Source organism: Globicephala melas, chromosome 1, assembly GCF_963455315.2.
Source record: "Globicephala melas chromosome 1, mGloMel1.2, whole genome shotgun sequence".
In the NCBI taxonomy this organism is placed as follows: Eukaryota; Metazoa; Chordata; class Mammalia; order Artiodactyla; family Delphinidae; genus Globicephala; species Globicephala melas.
The window spans coordinates 167,949,326-167,968,564 of record NC_083314.1 but is presented as its reverse complement, the minus strand read 5'-3'; the positions used below and the strand labels follow the sequence as shown (position 1 = coordinate 167,968,564).

At 54.1% G+C, this 19,239-nt stretch overlaps 1 protein-coding gene across 1 annotated transcript in view; it reads left to right on the top strand.

Annotated features, from left to right (window-relative positions):
• Nucleotides 1-13,006, top strand: part of MAN1C1 (mannosidase alpha class 1C member 1) — a 131,644-nt gene extending 118,638 nt beyond the window's left edge. The window contains exons 8-12 of the mRNA XM_030873988.3: nt 1,564-1,679; nt 7,133-7,352; nt 9,851-10,023; nt 11,166-11,281; nt 12,244-13,006. Of these exons, the coding sequence (XP_030729848.2) occupies nt 1,564-1,679; nt 7,133-7,352; nt 9,851-10,023; nt 11,166-11,281; nt 12,244-12,364 (746 nt within the window). The 3' untranslated portion in view covers nt 12,365-13,006. The remainder of the gene's footprint in view (nt 1-1,563; nt 1,680-7,132; nt 7,353-9,850; nt 10,024-11,165; nt 11,282-12,243) is intronic.
• The last annotated feature ends 6,233 nt before the right edge of the window (nt 13,007-19,239 follow it).

Below are 19,239 nucleotides of genomic sequence, written 5' to 3'. Positions count from 1 at the left end.
AGCGGGGGCCCCTTCTGTGCAGGCTGCCCCGGTCTGAATTCCGGCCTCCCCACCCCTGCCTTGCACAGACCTCGCGCCCCGGCCGTGGACACGCCATCCACATGCCGGGCCTGGCACAGCCCTGCCCTCCCTCTGGGCTTGCCCAGCTGTGTCCTCCCCCTGGGAACAGGGGCAAGGGGGACGCTGTGCTGGTTCCGTCTTTTCAGGTAACAAAGTCCAGCCCACGCTGGTCCCCCCCGCACGTCTCCCTAAGCCTCAGGCTTTACCTGGTCTGTTCGCATTTTCACTAGTGCTCCTTCCGTTCCTGAACCCTTGCTGGGCCGGGGCTTGTTTACGGAGGGGGCTGGAGGGGGCCCCTGTTTACTGTGGGGGCCTCCTGTCAGCCCCCTTTCCTGGTTCCCAGCTGTCTGACCCTCTGATTTTTGATCTGACCCTCCCTCTTCCCACTTGCCCTTTCTTTCTCTCTGCATCTTTGTTTTCATTCTCTGGTTGACTGTGTAAACCTGCAGAAAGTGAGAGCTCTACCAGCTCGGTGGCTTTGGCCGAGCTATTTAGGCTCACTCTCAGTTTTCCCATCTGGGAAATGGGGTTCGTAGTGCTTACCTTACAGGGTTCTTGGGAAGATTGTTATAAATGATACAGTGAAGCTCCCGGCCCACAGTAGACCCTCGATAAAGGGTAGCTGTTGCTGTATTCTCTATTTCTTTCTCTCTCCCCCCACCCACTTTCCCTCCCCTCTCTTCTTCTAACCCCTCTTTCTCCAGAGGAGCTGAAAATCCTCTTCCCATCCCCCCCACCCCGCCTTCCTCCACCCCCTTCCCTTCCTCACTGTCTTGCTGCTTAACAGGGAGCCGCAGTTTTCTCCTTGTTTTATCTATTAAACACCTTTGTGTTTCCCTGTTGTTAATTGTGATTGAAGCACCGCCGTGTCTTGCTTCTGTAATTAAGTGCTCCTCTGTCAGCCATCCCTCTCCTGGGGTAGCCCTGGGTGGAGACACCTGCCCGTTCAGCCACACCTGGAGTTCCTCCTCCACCAGGGCGGACGGAGGGCTCCTCAAACCCGGTTTTCCTTCCCTCTGCTCCTTTGAACCCCATTTATCCCAATTTGCTAAATTTAAACTTGGCTTTCCCAGAACAGCTTTGTGCTCTGACCAACTAAATTAAGCCTCTCGTTGCTCCTTTCCGTGGCCTTTTATGAACCTGCCCAGCATTAATTACCATGTTTGTCACCAGGTAATAAAAATCTCTGAACTCCCTGCCACCGGATTATCTTTTTCAAGAAATGCAACCCATTTACGGTTAATAACCAGAGACCCTGCCCCGTCCTCCGCCTGCAAAAGCAACACGATGACATGATTTATAGCAGCCGAAGGAGCCCCTGCATTTCCATGAGGGACGATGGTGCTCAAGCTGGCCCTGGCTCCCCCGGTCGCAGGCCATGCCTTCCCCCCAGCCCCCCTTCTGTCGGGGGCTCCGAGGCTGCGGATTAAATGCTCGCTCCCCACCGAGTCGCGGCGGCCTCAGCAGGTGGAGATAATGTTCCTGTCCTCTCTCCCCTCACAGACCATGTCTCGGTTGGAGGACTCGGGGACAGTTTTTACGAATATTTGATCAAATCCTGGCTGATGTCGGCCAAGACAGATATGGAGGCTAAAGATATGTACTACGAAGCCTTGGAGGTAAGACAGGCGCCTGATTCTTCATGGGTGGTCAGTCACTCGCCACCGGTTCCCACGTGGGTTCCTGAGAGCCGGAGGGCTTGCTCCCCACCACACCCCTACGGTGAACTGTCCTCCCAGAGGGAGGACAAGACAGTCCCCTCCCCAGCCTGTTGCTTGACTCTTCTCAAACACCTTGAAATTAGGGCCATGTGAGCATCCTCATTTCACAGATGCAAAACCCAAGCTCAAGGAGGTGAAGTCATTTGTCCGAGGTCTCACAGGAAGCAGCAGGCAGTCTGATTCAGCAACCACGGTGTCTGTGTTTCTGTTGATGTGTCAGAGCCCAGAACACAGCCAGACTAGGAGCCCCCAAGCGAGGCTGCCAAAGCAAGACCCTCGGCCATCTTCCTGTGGAACCAGAGGTGACATACTTAGCACATCCCGGCTGGGAGGGGCCTCCCTCAGTGGAGCACCCACTTCTCTTCCTTCTCTTTATGTGGATGGAAACCAAGGCCCAGAGAGGGGAAGGCACTTGCTCAAAGCCACACAGCACAGAACTGGCAGAGCTGGAGCTAGAGCCAGGTCTCCAAAGCCAGCCGCCAGGTTCTCCCCACTGTCCCTCAGCTCTGCTGGTCTGTCTACAGGGCATGGAGTGAACAGGGATGCTAAGCTCAGATGGGTCCCTCCAAAGAGGCGGAGACTGTAGGACAGAGGGGGAGTCGGTTAGAATCCCAGCAGCCCCATCAATAGATACCTTTGAGCCCAGCTAAAGAAAAGGCACTGGGCAGGCTCCGGGCCTCAGTTTCCTCATCAAGTACGTTGAACAGGTTGGATCTATTCTGCTACCGCCGTGGTCTAAGCTAACTGGATTCCTCGCTCCAGCCCTCCCCACTCTAAGTCAGTTCTTCCGCAGCAGCCAGAGTAGCTGTAAGTGCACGTCCCTCCGCTCATGACTCCCTTAGCGCTCGGAATAAACCAGACTCCTCACCTTTGCCCACAGTCCCTGATCTGGGACTGCCAGTCACTCTGAGCTCCCTCCCCTTTGCCCTCTGAGCTCTCGTTCCCACCTCAGGGCTTCCGTACCTGCTGTTCCTTCTACCTGGAGTATCATCCAGGTGGCTGGGTCCTGCTTATTGGTCAACTCAGATGCCACTGAATTAGCCTTCCCCAGCGTCTCTCTCTCTCACATACCTGAGGCGTATTATTATCAGCGTCTAAAATGATCACATGTGTGTATCTGTTTACTTGTTTATTGTCTATCTTCCTGAGCTGTCTAGAGCAAGGATTTTGTCTACTCATTCACTGTATACGTCACTCCCAAAACAGTGCTTGGTACCTGGGAGGCATACAGTCACTATTTTGTGAACAAATAAATGGATGAGGGGAAGGCAGGAAGGAAGGGAGGGAGGGAGGGAGAGGGGACGGAAAGATGAGTGGGTAGGTGAACACGTGGATGATTGAATGGATGGACGGGTGGGTGGGAGGATGGATGGGTAAGTGGATATGGTGGATAGGTGGGTAGATATGGGTGGATGGGTGGGTGTGGGCAGCAGACTGGATGGATGAATGATATCTAGCTACACTCTGATCACATGAATCCGGCCAGGAATGGTAGTCCTTAAAGGAGGCACATTGGAACAGGCCTCCGGAGCCGTGGGTCCTTTAAACTGTGGGCTCAGTAATGAGTTTTCCCTGCCCAGCTCCCTGGCACCAAGACCTGAGTCATGAAGCAGGTCCCAGGATTCCAGTCCCAGCTCAGTCTGGCTCAGCCCCGTCCACTCCAGGCTTCTGAGCGGAGCTTCCACTGCAGCCTGCGGCTCCTGGCAAGGATTAGCGGTCAGGTTCAGCGGTGGCCAGGTGTGCTGCCTGGAGAGGCCCTTTCTGCCCTTGCTGCCTTTCTTGCAGAGTAAACATAGAGTTCACGAGCAGCCCAGTTCCTAGCCCTCAGGGAACACTGTAGCTGAGGCTTCAAGGGAAGAAATGGCCATAAATTATTTAAGCAAACGGGGAGTTTTATAGAAGTGCTCGATTGAACAGGCTAGAACTCAGCTTTGCTCCCACCTTTTATCTCCCCAGTGAAAAGCCTGAAGTGTCTCTGACCCTGGGTAAAGGCTGGGCCTCTGGCAAGTTTGGGGCTTTGAAGAATGTTCTGGTGGTTGTCAGCCTTGTTGGCATGTTAAAAACCACCTGGGGAGCTGTAAAACCCCAATGCCCAGGCTGCACCCCAACAAGGTGACATCAGAACCTCTGGGCTGGGGCCCAGGCCATAGCCTTGAAAGCTTCCCTGGGGGCTCCAGTATGTGGGTTAGACCAGTGTCCAGCTAGGGTGGGGGTGAGGGCTTCAGACAGATCAGCTGGGCACACCCGGGGTCACGGAGGAGGGGCAGCGAGAAGAACAGGGAGCTTCTGTCCCTGCGGCCTCCTCCAGGCAGGCGCGCTGGGTGCCTGGCCTTAGTTAGCCCCTTCTCGCAGATGATGAAACTGAGGCTCTGAAAGGCCCAGGGTCACCCGGCAACACGGCAGAGCCAAGACGCAAACACGGTCTCGCTGACTCTGGATCCAGGGCCCCTGCCTCTGCTCACCAGCTGGCGAATTGCTGGGGAGCCTGGCTGGCCCGAAGGCCCTCTCAGAAGTGCGCAGATGGGGTGCCCTCCAGGAGGTAGAGGAAGGAACCGTCAGTGCCAGGCGCTTAGCCAGCGTCTTTGAGTAGCTTCATAACCATCCCAGGAATTATTATTCCCGTTTTACAGTTGAGGAAAGGGAGTCTTCAGCAAAGGGAAGTAACTTGCCCAAAGTCACCCAACTCTCAAATTGCAGAGCTGGGATTCAAACTCAGCTCTCTACTATGTCTCTTGCTATGATTTTAGCCTTTTTACCAGTCGGTTGCCCGACCGTGCTATCTTGTGTTTTGCTAAGGGTTTTAGAAAGGCTTGGGGCTTTTGTTTTTTACCTTTGCGTTTGCTTGTCTAAATTATATCCTCAAAGAGAGACTGGCCTATCATTTCCTCTTTACCACAACTACTTAGCCTGGGGTTAACCCCAAATAGAAATAACCAGTGGGAGACAGTCTTGAAGGTACAGGTTTCCAGCTACAGTGTGAAGCTTCCTGGGATCTCCCGGGATGTCTGTGTCCTCTCCCCAGTGCTGGCAGTGATAACTGAACCAGGTTTCTGTGCCCGGGACTAGCCCTGCCACCCCTCCCGCACCAGCACCCTTAGCGACGCAGAGCAGCTACCGTGGACCCAGCTCTGCCCAGGAGCCAGGGCCCGGCCCGGACGCGGCAGCCCTCCAGGCTGCCTCCGTGCTCCTCCCCACAGGGAGCAGATGCCTTGGCGCGCCAGTCGCTTCATCAGAGCTTCCCCATCTGCTGCTCAGTGAGGGTCCTGCAGGTAGCCCACCGGCCTGGGCCTTACAGCAGAAGGCAAAGGACAAGACAGATCGAGGAACGAATGTTGTTTGAGCACCTCCCACATGCCAGGCACTGGCTGGAGGATGGTAGTGGTGGCTTCTGCCGTCACCTGGCACTCAGAGTCCTGGGACAAAGGCAGACGTTCCACAGAAATATATACACATAGGCGCACACAGGTGGGAACGACACCTCGTAGAAAGATAACAGGGTAGCAGCGTAATGGGGCCACAATGGTTTAGACCAAGGAAGAGGCATCCTGGAGGGGCTCAGACGCAGAGCTAGAGGTAGCAGAGCTGGGATGGGATCTTGGGGGAGAAGCAGTAGTTGCCGCAAAGCCCCGAGGCAGGAAGAAAAGGTCTTTGTGGAGGTCACCAGCGCAGAGACCTTCTCTGGCCTCACTCCGCAAAGTAGGACCTCCTCCCCGAGCTTTTTTCTGCCTCGTCCCCTTAATTTGTTTCATTCAGAATGTTGATCACAAATTGGGATTCTCGGGTGTATTTGCTTTTGTTGGGACGTCTCTGTGCCCACGGGTGAGCTCCCTGAGTCCAGGTCCAGACCCATCTTCAGGGCTGTGTTCCCTGCACGGAGCACAGTGCTGGCACCAAGAGGCGCTCACGAAATGTTCACTGGGGGAGGGGGCACAGGAATGAAACGAGGCCTGCGGCGTGGCTGGAGCGGGGACGGGGGCGGGGCGACTGGAGAGGAATCATAATAGCCGGCACTTATTGAGCCTCGCTGTGCGAAGAAATATAGGCTAAGCTCCGCAGACACATCCCGCTGAATCCTCACAGCCCTGTGAAGGGGTTCATGCTCTCATCCCCATATTATATGTGAGGAAATTGAGGCACAGAGAGAACGTAGAACCTGCGCAATGTCACACAGCTCGGAACTGGTGGAGGCGGGGTTTGAACCAGAGTCTACACCCGGGAGCCATGTCCGTGGCATCAGGTTAAACCTCAGGGTGTACATCAGGGAGTCTCGGAGGCCCTGCTGGACTTTCGTCTGAGGGCACTTGGAAACCATGGGAGGGCATTAAACAGGCCCAAGACGCAGTCAGGACCAGTACGTACAGAGTGCACCCCACCGCCCGCCCACCCCAGAGGATAGACGGGAGGGCAAGAGTGGAGGCAGAGGCCTGGCCAGGGCCCCAGAGGCTCCGCCCTGGATTAGGACCCATGGAGTCCAGCCTTGCAGCTGTGTGGGTGGCTGCCGCCATCACCTCAGTCTCCACGGCTCCCAAGGGACTAACGGCAGGCAGTCAGGGGCGCGATGGCCTGACACCTACACCCCCCAACATCCTGGGAGTCTTTCCCAACAGCATCACCTCTTGGGGGACCAGGGGAGGGCTCTGAAAGCCCCTTGCCACCAAAAGGAGCAGCCATTGGGTAATGGAAGGAGCCGGGCTTGCGCATCGGGGGGTCCTTGTCTTGACCGTGGTGTGGTGGGTGACCTGGGACACGCCACTCAACCCCTGTGTCTAGGGAGAGCAGTACAGCCCATGTGCCTGGCTTTTTGTGAGCATTAAATGAGGAAGCCTGTGGTAAGGGCCTGTAGAGGGCAACTGTTACTGTCTATGGTCCTTTTTGAGAATCTGATCAAATATTACTGACCCTCTTCCCATGACAATGCCCTGAAGTGTCACCTACAATTCTAGGGGCACTCTGGACCCCTTCCAGCCCATCCACAGGCCAGCTGGGCTTCAGGTTAAGATTCCCTAACAGAGGATATAATGGAGATGGATAATAATTTTTAAAGATATTTTTTTCCAAAAATTTTTTGAATGTAGACGTTTTAAAAGTCTGTGTAAGAGACTGGCCCTGGGGAGCTGCCTTGTGTCCCAGCCCCCCAGCAAGCACCAGGCCTCAGCTGGGTGAGTGGCAGAACCTCCCACCAGCCCCATCAGGGACCGCCCCCAGCCAAGGCCGGCAGGCCTCCTTTGTCTGGGATGGAGGGCTTGACAGAGCTGCTGCCTCTCCAAAATGTTCACTTTCCGTCCTCTCCCTTCCCTTCTCTGTACCCTCCCACGCCCTTCCTCCCCGCCCAATTCCCACCTTGCTCCCAGGCAATAGAGACCCACTTGCTGAATGTCTCTCCCGGGGGGCTGACCTACATTGCTGAGTGGCGAGGGGGGATTCTGGACCACAAGATGGGGCACCTGGCCTGTTTCTCCGGGGGCATGATCGCCCTCGGCGCTGAGGATGCCAAGGAAGAAAAGAGGGCCCACTACCGGGAGCTCGCAGCCCAGATCACCAAGACGTGCCACGAATCGTACGCCCGCTCAGGTAACCCTGCAAGGGGAAGGGGCTGCAGGAAAGACTGAGGCTAGACGCCAGGAAGAACTGGAAAGACCAGGAGAGTGGCAGTGAGTGAAGGGAACACACGGACTTAGGGAAGCCTCACCTTGGAGGTTACCCGGAATTTGAATGAGGGGTGCGCTATACACACACAGAGACTGTGCCCTCAGTTAGAGGGAACACGGTGCTGTGTTAGCACTTTGTGTGTGCCGGGTGTCATTCAGCACTGGACATACATCATCGCTGACCCTCACAACACAGATGAGGAAACTGAGGCTCAGAGATGACCCGGCCAAGTTCCCATGGGAGGGGCTCAGAGCAGAGGGTCCTCCAGCCCCTGAGGCAGAAACATTGGCTTCCTGAGCCTTTAGCAAATTCCTTCTCCCTGAGCCCCTACCCCTAAACGTATCTCTGCCTTTCCTCCCTGGAACGCTCCCATTCAGAGGGTCTCACCACCTCCTGGCACCACCCCATAATCACCCTCTGATCCAAGACCCCCGGAAAGCTTGAGAGCTTCTGCACCATCCGCGCCAGCACTCACCGCAGCACTGTCAAACGCTAGACTCAGAAGCCACATGAGAGAATGTGAATCCAGCTCCTCATTTTACATGCAGGGAAACTGAGTCAGCCCAGAGCGGGGACCTGGCTTAGCCAAAGCCACACCGTGTATGAGTAGCTAAGCCGGGGCTAGAACCCAGGTCTCCTGATGCCCAGCCCCATCTTGTGTGCTGCCTTTCTAAACAACACCCCTCAGAAAAAGCCCCGGGCCCCCCTGACCCCAGAAGGGGCCCACCGCTCTGAGTTGTAAACCCAGCCTTGGTTGGAGGAGAGGACCTAAGATCTGCAGTAAAAGATCTTGGCTCAAATGCCACTCTGCCGCTCAGCAGCTGGTGGCCTCTGTTTTCTCATCTGTTCGATGGGAACAATAACACAGGTCTCCTGGGCCCCACAGGAAGTGCTTGGCCCACGCCTTCAGCCAGCAGCATGGGAGGCGTTTGTTAGCAGTCCACCGAAAACGTGTCTGTGAGCGCGCCAGTGGAATCCAGAGCTCCTGGAGCTGTTTTCAGGAAGCCAGCAATTCGCAGTGGGTCCTTAAAACCGGTCTTCAATTCCCTTCAAAGAGCTCTGCCAGCACCACAAACAAATAGGAAATCTCAGGAATAATAAAAGCTTGCTATTTGTCGGGGACAATCAGCCCAGACCATAAAAGGCAGTCGCTTAGTAAAGCATGTTGTTACAACCAGCCCGGCTCGTCCACGGATGGCTGCAGCAATCGCTCTTGCCCTCACCCCATTAGCAGCTTGGCGAAACGGCTGTGTTCTGATGGCCAAGAGCAGCTGTGCCATCTGAGAGGATCAGAGGAGCCAGGATCTGCCTAATTCCTCTTCCATGAAGCCCTCCATGAATGAGTAGGCTGTCCTGCAAAGCTCCAATATGTCTCTGAGAAAAAGCAGCCCAGGGCCTCTTGGGGTCCTGAGCCCTAATGGGAGGTGGGGGGCCCACATTAGGACCAGAGCTGGGCCCTCCGCTGACCTGACAGGATATGCAGGCATTAAAGGGAGGATGATCTGACCCACATACCCTAAATTTTGGACCTAAAGAGTCAGACCCAGGGGAGAAAGAGAGAGAGGACAGCCTGGGGAAAGGGCATCAGACAGATCCAGGGTCACATCCCAGCTCGGCCACAACTTGCTGTGTTACCTTGGACAAATTACATAGCCTCTCTGATCCTCAGTTTCCACATGCGCGAGAGGCAGGTACAAGTATCTGCCTTACCAAAACAACATTTTTTAAGGATTGCAATAAATGCATGTAAAGCACCCAGCACAGCCCTTGAACTCCTAAATGGTGGCGGCAGTGGTGGCTATAATGGTGGCCATCCAGAAAACAGGAACAGCAGCAAACTGACCGAAACCAAACAATGACAACGAAACCCAGACCTCGTCAGGCCTTCTTTATTCAGCTCCCTCTGCCTGAATACGTGCCTTCCGGGCGAATCTTCCCTCACCTCCACCTCAGCAGTCTCCCACACTGTCAGCTCTGGAAGGCTGGCTCTGGGACGTGTCAAAAGCAGTTCCCAGAGAAAGGGGGTCTGTGGAGAAGCATCGTTGCAATATTAGCAAATTAAAGGGTCTGGTAAGTCCTGTAGACAGGAGGCTCTCACTCTGTTTAACCCACTGTTCCCCAAATGTGCTTAAAACTCCAACCGCTTCTTGGCCGAGCGCTGGTTAACACCCTGCAGGGCTAATGTTTCACCCAAACGTTTGTCTCCCCGGACTGCTGGGAAGTTCATTTGGATTCTCAGGGTCTAAACTGCAGACGTTTCGAGGCCTAAGGGCGTTGCTTTGGCCAGCCCAGGCCAGCCCATCACCAGCCGGCCCCGGCCAGGGCTACCACGCCACTTCCGTCTCTCCTGGGGCACTGGGATCCCGAAGAGCAGGAGGTGGGAGGTCTGACCCAGGCCCCCTGGTTGGTCATTCCTGCAGATACCAAACTGGGGCCCGAAGCCTTCTGGTTTAACTCAGGCAGAGAGGCCGTGGCCACGCAGACGAGCGAGAGCTACTACATCCTGCGGCCCGAGGTGGTGGAGAGTTACATGTACCTGTGGCGGCAGACCCACGACCCCATCTACAGGGAGTGGGGCTGGGAAGTGGTGATGGTGAGTGGCGGGGCGCAGGGGGAGGGTGGTGAACCGGTGGCAGGTGCCCTTGAGAATTCACAGTCAGGGTCCAAACCCAAGAGGAAGGGCAAGCCAGGCTGGCATCTGGCTAAAGTTGAGAGTGCAAAGGGTCAAGGTTTGGTTGCAGAGCCAGGAGTCCCCAGCCGGCCAGGAGCAGGCCAGGAACTCGTGAAGAGTGTTCTGAGTGCCCAATAATGTCAGCAAACTGAGAGGGGCGAACGCAGGGCAGCAGTCAGAGGTGGCCCAGCACACGCGTGGTCACTGCTCTCCGACGCTGAGGCCTGGACAGGTGACTAGATTTCTCCTCTCAAACAGGAACGGGCTGCCAGCTCACCTCCCTCCTCTCCCCGAAGCTAGCCCAGCCCTGGGCAGCCCCCTCTCTGGGCTCTGCTCCCCCAATCCCCTTCCTTCTTTGGGGCAGGTATCAAAGGCAGGGTTGGGGATTCCAGAAGGTTCTTGGATGGATGCCAAGCTTTCTCTGCTGTTCTCCCCCGGGCCCACTGCTCTCGGAGGCACAGACTTGGTGGGGAGAGCCACACTCCCAGAGCACGTGCTCAGCTGGGGCGTGGGCCCTGCTCAGGCTCCCTGACATGCTTCATTGGCCAGAATCCCTCTGCTTTCCTGAAGACCCTGGTTCTTGACCTTTGAAAGCCAAGTGTTTTGTGCTCCTGGGCCCCACCCACAGACCCTCAGTGGGTACAACTTGCATTTCTGTACAAAAGGCAGGCACAGCCTCTGGCCCAGGGACTACACCTCTACAGGGAATCCCTGGGGCGTGCCAAGTCCAGTCCCCAAATCCCAGCCCGCAAACATCACCAGCCCCTTCCCTGACCTCTGTCCACCACTGTGGGTGAGTCTGTCAGGTCAGTCTAGTTCCCCGAGAGGCAGAGAAGCTTCCTCGAAGTTCACACCAGGTGAAGCGCTCAGGCCGGGCAGGGACTAAGTTCTCAGCGTGGGCCCAGGGAGCGTGGTGACGGCAGGAATTCGGCCTGCTGCCCCCACCAATGCTGGGGTCCCCAGCCAAGGGGTGGGAGGGCCTGCCTGTTCGAGAGCTGGGCAGGCGGAATCTTGGGGGGGCGCCTCTCCTCTCCCCACACCACGGCTGCCTTCCTTTCCTTCAGGCCTTGGAGAAATACTGTCGGACGGAAGCCGGCTTCTCTGGGATCCAAGACGTATACAGTAAGGTTCCCGACCACGACAACAAGCAGCAGACTTTCTTTCTGGCGGAGACACTAAAGTGAGTTGGGGCTCGGCTGGCGTTCTTCCCAGAGGGCAACTGGGCTTTTCTTAGGGAAGGGGGAGGGGGCGGGGGGGGCAGGGGGCAGCAGTCCCTTCCTTCACCATCAGTCAAGTTCTGCTGTCCCGGGAGCGGGGCCCAAGAGGGACGGAGGCTTGGGGTCCAGGTGCGGGCCTTGGGCCAGGCCAGTTTCTCCACGCAGAGTGAGGCCGGGCTGGACTCCACCCCCCTAAGCATTAGCTATGTGAGAAGTTAACTTCTTTAACCTGTCTCCTCAAGTTACTTAAGTTCTCTGAAACTGTGCCCTTCTGTAAAATGGGCAGAGTAATAACCATGATGGTGTCAAGCCCGGTCACTGCAGCAGTTGTGCTGCTGCGCTGTTCCCCTCCTTTCTTGGGGGAAAGTTGGCCTCCTCGCTGTTCCCTAAAGCAGTCCCCTTGTGCTTTAGCTCCTTAGGATGGATTGGATGGTCTGTTCCTTCCATTAAAAACCCCCATGGCTTGGAAACCTGCAGTTCTGGAGTCGCGACTCCCTGTGCGTTTTAGCGCCCGGACATCTACTTGAATGTCGAGTCTCCTGGTACATAAGGAAACAGGCCGAGTCCTGGGGTAGCCCTCAGGCCTCCCTGCAAAAAAAAAGAGAGAATCTAGGCCACACAGGGTCCTCAGAGGGCCAGGTGGGGAAAGCACCTGAGGGAAGCTGGTTGGGGCAGAGGTACAGAGTGGGGGCTGGGGCAGCGCCAGGATGAACCGGCTCCGTCTGACCTAAAGCTCAGTGCTCCCCTCGACGTCCACAGCTCCTTCCTGGGGACGAGCCCTCCGGGCAGATTTGGGGTCTCCGACCTCCCTGCGCCCTTGGGCACAGGCCAGTCACGGAGGCCCCTGAGATTCCTTCGCAGTGGGTGCCCCCTTCCCCAGAGCGCTGACAGGCTGTGTCTTGCTCCCCTCCCTGCCGGGGCACAGGTATCTCTATCTTCTGTTCTCTGAAGATGACATGCTCTCGCTGGAAGACTGGGTGTTCAACACGGAGGCCCACCCGCTCCCCGTGAGCCACCCGGACAGCTCTGGCAGGGGCGGGGCCTGACTCCCACCACCCGTCGCCTTGCACTCCAGGACCACCTTTACGGGATCTGGGGCTGTTCTCAAACGGATTGGAGATGTGGGCCCCTGCCTGGCGGACCCGGCAGATGTGTTGGACGAGCAACTTCTTTTCCTCTGTGAGGAGACAGGACTCGGAGACACAGCGATGTCACACCAGGCCCAGACATTCCTTTCCACGGAGAATGTCTATGAAACCTGCTCACTTGCCATTCCAGGGCCAAAGCACCGGAGGTTTGCATCGCAGCCTCGTGTATTTGATTCACGTCCTTTCGTTTTGGAGGTTTTTTGGTTTTTGCTTGATTTTGCCTTTTCTCTACAGTTGTGTTTTCTCACAGATTTTAAATATAGTTTTCAAAATCATGTGCTTTCAAAAATGGTGTTCTCCAATAAACTAAACCTTAAAGTGTTTGCACACACACACACAAAATCTTGACCCCATTTTCTATATTTTGAATTCCTTTTGCCCAACGTTTACTCTATGTTCAATTATGTGTCATTTTCCTTATAATTTGAGGAGGGGTTTCCCTTTGATTTGGGCCTAAGTGTTACGAATCACTAGTGCTGTTTTCAGTATTGTAATGGAAAAATCTGTAAAGTTACAATAAAGGAGTTTATTGAATAAGAAATACAATTGGGTTCATCGCACATCAGTGACTCCTGGGGAGACCATTGCAATGCTATCATCGGAAAGAATAATCAACCAGCAGTTGATTTAAGGTATAAAGATGCCAACTTCTATTACCTCCCCTTGAACTGGTCCTAATAGATTCAGGAAGGGTGAGGGCAACCCTTTAAATGAAGTTGGATATTTATACTTACATCAAGGCTTGGAAGAGGCCCAGAGAGGAGCAGCAACTTGCCTGAGGTCCCACAGCCAGTAAAGGCAGAGGTGAAACCCCTAGGGTTTGCTCACCACCCCAGTCCAGGGTTCATCTATTCCATCATTCAGCAGATGCTTGGTGAGTGCCTGCAGGGGACCAGACGTGGGGGCGCAGCTGTGAGTGGGACAGTCATAAGCCCCGCCCTCAGGGAGCATACAGCCAAGCAGGGACACACAGACCATGAAGGAGAATGACTGCAAGTTACGTGAAGTGCTCCAAAGGAGACAAGCAGGCTGAGGCACTAATGTCTGGACCTGCCTTCGAGGGTCAAGGAGAGCCTCTCTGAGCAGATGACCTTCAAGCTGAGAGCTGGAAGGTAAGTCTACCCCACAGATCCACTCTCCTCCTGACCGTCACCCCTGGGAGGAGGCCGTTCTGCAGGGCAAGGAGGTCGGGCCCCAACGCTGAGGAGAGAGCTTCCCCTCCCTCACCCTCACCCCTCTGCAGCGTGTCCACACAGCTGACTTCACAGGACAATACCGAGTCCTTCCCCAGGCTCAGCCACTTCATTTTGGTTGTTAGTGAACTTGAGTAGCCCCTGGGGTGTTGGGGCCCTGGGCCAGGTGACCTGGCTTTAAACCCTCACTGTGGGAACCTGGGCAGGTCACCTGTCTCCCTGAGCCGCTCTTTTCCATCAGGCAGAGAGCAGACCCTCCACCTCACAAGGTTCTCCTAAGTGGGATGCCGCTGGTGCCCTGGAGCTGTGGGAAGTGCTGCTTCCTTGTTCTGGAGACTCAGATGCTTCCGGCATGTTCTTAAGCAGTAGTTAGAGCTACAGGGAAGCTGTGGCTATAGCAGGATCCCGCGCCTTTGGTAAATAAGTTGCTGCCTGAACCCAGAAAATCACTTCACTCTTGACAGGCACCAAGATAGTGTGGCTCCAGTGACCTGCTAGGGCCCATTTTTTAAAAAGCAAAACACAAAATTGATTACACAGATATTATAGAAAGGTTAGAAAGCTTATCTTTATGACAAGCTGAAAGAAAAATCATTCACCTTCCTACCCTCCAGAATAAATACTGTTACATTTTCTTCTAGATATTTCTCTATGAAGGGACAGAGTATATTCTGCAAACACGGTGTCAACTGTGGCATCCTGTTTTGTTATAATCTGCTCTGCACCAAATGCTATATTATGAACATCTTTCCACGTCAACATACATTTATCTCATTGCTGTACCTGGTGGGTAGTGTTCCATCATGGGCTGTATCACACTTTCTGGATCTGAGCCCCAATTGTTGGGCATTTGGGTTTGTGTCAGTTTAGATTTTTAGCTACAAACAATAGAAACCGACTCTAACTTAAGCAAAAAAAAAAGAATTAAAATGCCTTGGAGTGGCTCATGGAATCTCAGGAGAGTGAACAGCCAGACATCAAGAAGGACTAGGCAGGGCTTCCCCGGTGGCACAGTGGTTGAGAGTCCGCCTGCCGATGCAGGGGACACGGGTTCGTGCCCCGGTCCGGGAAGATCCCACATGCCGCGGAGTGGCTGGGCCCGTGAGCCATGGCCGCTGAGCCTGCGCGCCCGGAGCCTGTGCTCCTCAACGGGAGAGGCCACAACAGTGAGAGGCCCGCGTACCACAAAAAAAAACCAAAAAGAAAACAAACAAACAAAAAAAAACAAACAAGGAAGGACGAGGAAGAGGATTTGATTTGGCCACGGATCCAGTTTGCAAGAACCAGGAGGCAGCCTCCTCAAGCACCACCACCAGGACGGGTGAATCCAGATGTTCGCTCCAGATGCTACTGTGTCTCTTTTCAAGGACCTGAGCTTCCAAATGGTCTGGCCTGGGTCACGTGCCTCCAGCCAAAGGGAGGGCGAGGCATCTTGACTCACAGGCCCACCGAGACCCCATGTAATGGGCAAAAGGCTGTTCCCTGGAGAAAAAAATGAGGCTTGCTACCAAAATAACAGACCTGCCTGCTGGCAGAGCAAAAACAGCAGGACTGTTCGCAGGCGTGACTTTAATTTTTTTCAGCATTATAAGAGAGTTATGAAGGCATACTGGACCCGTTCCATTTTCCCCGGTCCAACTCCTTGGAGTCAGTCCCTGGAATGTCTCTCCAGGGCAGAGCCACTTAGCAGTTCCCCAAGACCCCAGGCTTCCCCGCTGGGCCTGTGTCGCTGTCCCCGCTCCTCCCCACAGCATTCTTGTCTTCTGCGTTATCGCTGGGAGCAAGCTGTAAAAATGAATATTTTAAAATTCATCCTCCAGGAAAGCCCTTGCAGGTGGCGAAATACCATCCTTTGGGCAACTTAACTCCATTCCGGGGATAAAAATAAGTAAGACCCAAGGCAGACTGAGAGGAGAGAGGAATTAAGGGATGAGTCATCCTCGCTGAAGGAGGCTCAGGAACCATTCCCAGAGCAGACCCCTCCATCCCCAGCCGGGGTGGGGTGGGGAGGCCAGCGTGCTGCCGGTCTCACGTTAAGCCTCGTGTTTGCCTTTGCTGCAGATGGAACCGCCTTTTTCACCTGTTTTCTTCATGGATGGGCTTGATGCTGGTTCCTTCCCAGAAGGCTTCACTAGCACCTGGCTTTAGGCACTGGGGCCTGCGGGGCATCACGTCCCTGGGAAGGGGGGGGGGGGACACAGCCCTTTGCAAGACGCCTCCCTTAAAGGACTGTGTGTTTGTTCAGACTGGCTTTATACACCACATTGTGTCTTTGGCGATTTGCAAAGTTCAAAAGCCAAACGCGTTGGTAAGAAAGGCAAAACTAGAAAATCTGTTTTTAAAGGCAGCATCCCTGAGATCCAGGATGTGAGTCTTAGTTCTGTTCTCTTTACTTTGGAGAGGTGACCCCATCATGGTTTAAGAAGGTGCTAGCTGTGGGGAATGGGCCAGCTCCTCCATAGGGAGCTAACCTTGGAAGCATGCTGACTGATCACGTGGCACAGAGATGCTCAGCCCTCTGACTCATGCTTAATCACACACTACTGGGGGGACAGGTTGCAGATGCTATTTTTTGTATCTAAAAATATCTGATTGGTTTCCTATATTTGGGACAATATTTTGATCCCACTCAGCCTGTCTCTTAAGTCCGAGCTTCTCAAACTTGAATGTGCACCTGAACCACCTGGGGGTCTTATTAAAACGCAGGTTCTTATTCAGTGGGTCTGGCATGGAGTGTTTCTAACAAGCTCCCAGGAGATGCTGCTGCTGCCGGTCCTTGAACCACACTTTGAGTAGCACGGCCTCAATGAATGGCCAGTCCTTTAGTTTCTGCCCTTTAAGTGCATCCCTGGAGTTGTAACTTCTCCAGAAAAAAGTAGAAGGGCTTGGGTGCTGGGATGGCATCTATCGGTACCTTGGCTACAGAGGGACCTACCTCAGAACAGGTGTCTATCACCTACGCCAGTGGTTCCCGCTCCTCCAGGACAGTCAAGATAAGACAGGAGCAGGCCCCCTGGGGGCTTAGAACAATGCTGCCCAGTAGAACGTTCTGTGATGATGGAAATGTTCAAAAGGGTGAGCATTTGAACTGCTGTCCAAAAGGGTGGCCACACGTGGATACTGAGCACTTAAAATGTGGCAAATGCAACTGAAGAACTAAATTTTTAATTTTATTTCATTTTAATTAAATTTAAGTAGCCACGTGTGTGGTTACCGGCCACCATTTGGACAGTGCAGCCTTAGAGCTCAGAGAGCCAGTCCTCTGCTGGCTGACTCCCTGCCCCACTGGAGCCTCCACCACCTGCATCGTTACAGAAAGAATCTTAGCACAAAAGCTATTGTTTGGGGGCTTCCCTGGTGGCGCAGTGGTTGGGAGTCTGCCTGCCAATGCCGGGGGCACGGGTTCGTGCCCCGGCATGGGAAGATCCCACATGCTGCGGAGCGGCTGGGCCCGTGAGCCATGGCTGCTGGGCCTGCATGTCCGGAGCCTGTGCTCCGCAACGGGAGAGGCCGTGGCAGTGGGAGGCCCGCGTACCGCAAAAAAAAAAAAAAAAAAAAAAAAAACACATATTGTTTGGGGACCGGATGATTCCCTTGAACATACGTGGTTATTTTTATATGCATTCCAGCCTCTGTTTTCTGCAAAAGCCCCTGGTTTTTGCTTTGTTTTGTGTTTTTTCTCACTCACTGTTTATCTGCAGATTGGTGTGCATTCGGTCAGGTTGAAGATAAGAAAGGCAGAATGGCAAGCCAGGAGAGGAGGAACACAGGCCAAAACCGAATGGACCTGGGTTCAGCTCCACCCTGCCCTTTCTCTGGGCTGTGTGACCTTGCGCAAGCCCCTTAACCTCCCTGAGCCTCTGCTTTTCCATCTGTGGAAAGGGAGGGTGGTTTCCTTAGTGTAGGAACTCAATACATATAGTGATGATTGTTATTGTTATTATGTGAACACTCTTCTTAAACTATAAACCGTGCGTAAATGTGAGGCAAAACACTGCTGTCAAAAATTATTATTATTTTTTTAACAAAATGTTATGAAACTTGGAGGAAACCGCATCAACCAGGCCCAAGAGACAGACCAAACTCTCAAAGCAATAAATCTGAACATTTTCTGTTTTTCGCATAGAACAAGCACATTGCCGTTAGCCCTGAATCTGGAAAATAGGGAAATTGGGATGAAGATTTATAGGCTGTCCAAGGGCTTCCAGGGGCCAGCCTGCTTGTGAAGGATGCTCAGGCGGGGGTGGAGGGCTGGAGAAGATGCTGAGAGCTTGCCCAGGACGCTGGCAGAGTGGGGTCTCTGCTTTGGAGGGTGTTTGAGGTCCTTTCCATCTTTCCTCTTCATGGAGACCCTGAATACTTCCTACAACTTTGGAAGGGAGGCAAGGCCGGCAGCTATTTACGGAGGAGGAAGCTGATTTGATTAGTCCACCTCTCGTCCCATGGAGAGAGTGGGGAGACAGGCCAGAGCTGCTTATCACCCTCCACGTGGGGACGTCCCCAATCTGGGGGCTAAGATGAGAGCATGCCGAGTAGAGGGAAAGGTTTCACACACACACACACACATACACACATACGTACGCATGCATTCGCATGCACACACACACACTCGCACACATGTACACCCTCACATGCACACACCCACTCACACATTCACACATATACACATGCACAAACACCCAATCACACCCACTCACATGCACACACATACACACACACACAAACACACCCCTTGACTTCCCTCTCCTAAGCCTTAGGATTTATTGGCCAACCTGGCAGTCATCAGGGGTTGGCTGTCTCCCGGTGGGGGGGGTGTGTGTGTGTGGGGGGGAGATGACCCAGATAGTCCCAGCTCCATCAGGAGCCCCTCACCGCCAGTCCCCTGAGACCTGGAAGGTTGGGGGGGAGGTGCGGATTCTGCACTGGCCCACAGAATGATTCACAACTGGACAGTCATTAGATCCGTGGCTCCCAGAGTGTGGAACTGGGTCGCAGCACCAGCAGCACCTGGCAGCTTGTTAGAAATGCACATTCTCAGGCCCCGCCCCAGACCCACTGAATCAGCAGCTCTGGGGGCGCCCAGCAGCCTGTTTGTAATAAGCCCTCTGGTGACTCTCACTCAGGCAGAGGTGGGAGAACCGATGCTGGCTGACCTCCAAGGCCACCCGACACCCCAGAGCAAAACCTATGCCTGGTCAGTCTCCTTCCCATATCCCTCCTGCCTCAATTCTGAGTGTGTGGCTTATCAGAGGTTCTGCCATAAACCAAAGAAGAAGAAGAAGACCGCCCCCTCTTTGAACAACAGGAACACCCTCCCATCACTTAATTCTCTCCTCAAAAGAATAAATAAAATAAAATTCACAATGAAATCTCTTTGTCACAGAAACTGAAACCCAAGGAAATTGAAGTCCAGACACCTCCTTCTCCAAGTTTTATGCTGCACAGTCTTGACCAGAATAAAAATTCTGCTCTCAGCTTTTCTCCTTAGATGTCAGGCCCTCTCAGATGTTGGGGTTCCTGCATCCCTGGGGGTGGCCCTGTCGCCTCCTCCGATGTTGAATTAACCTGACCCCGAGTTTC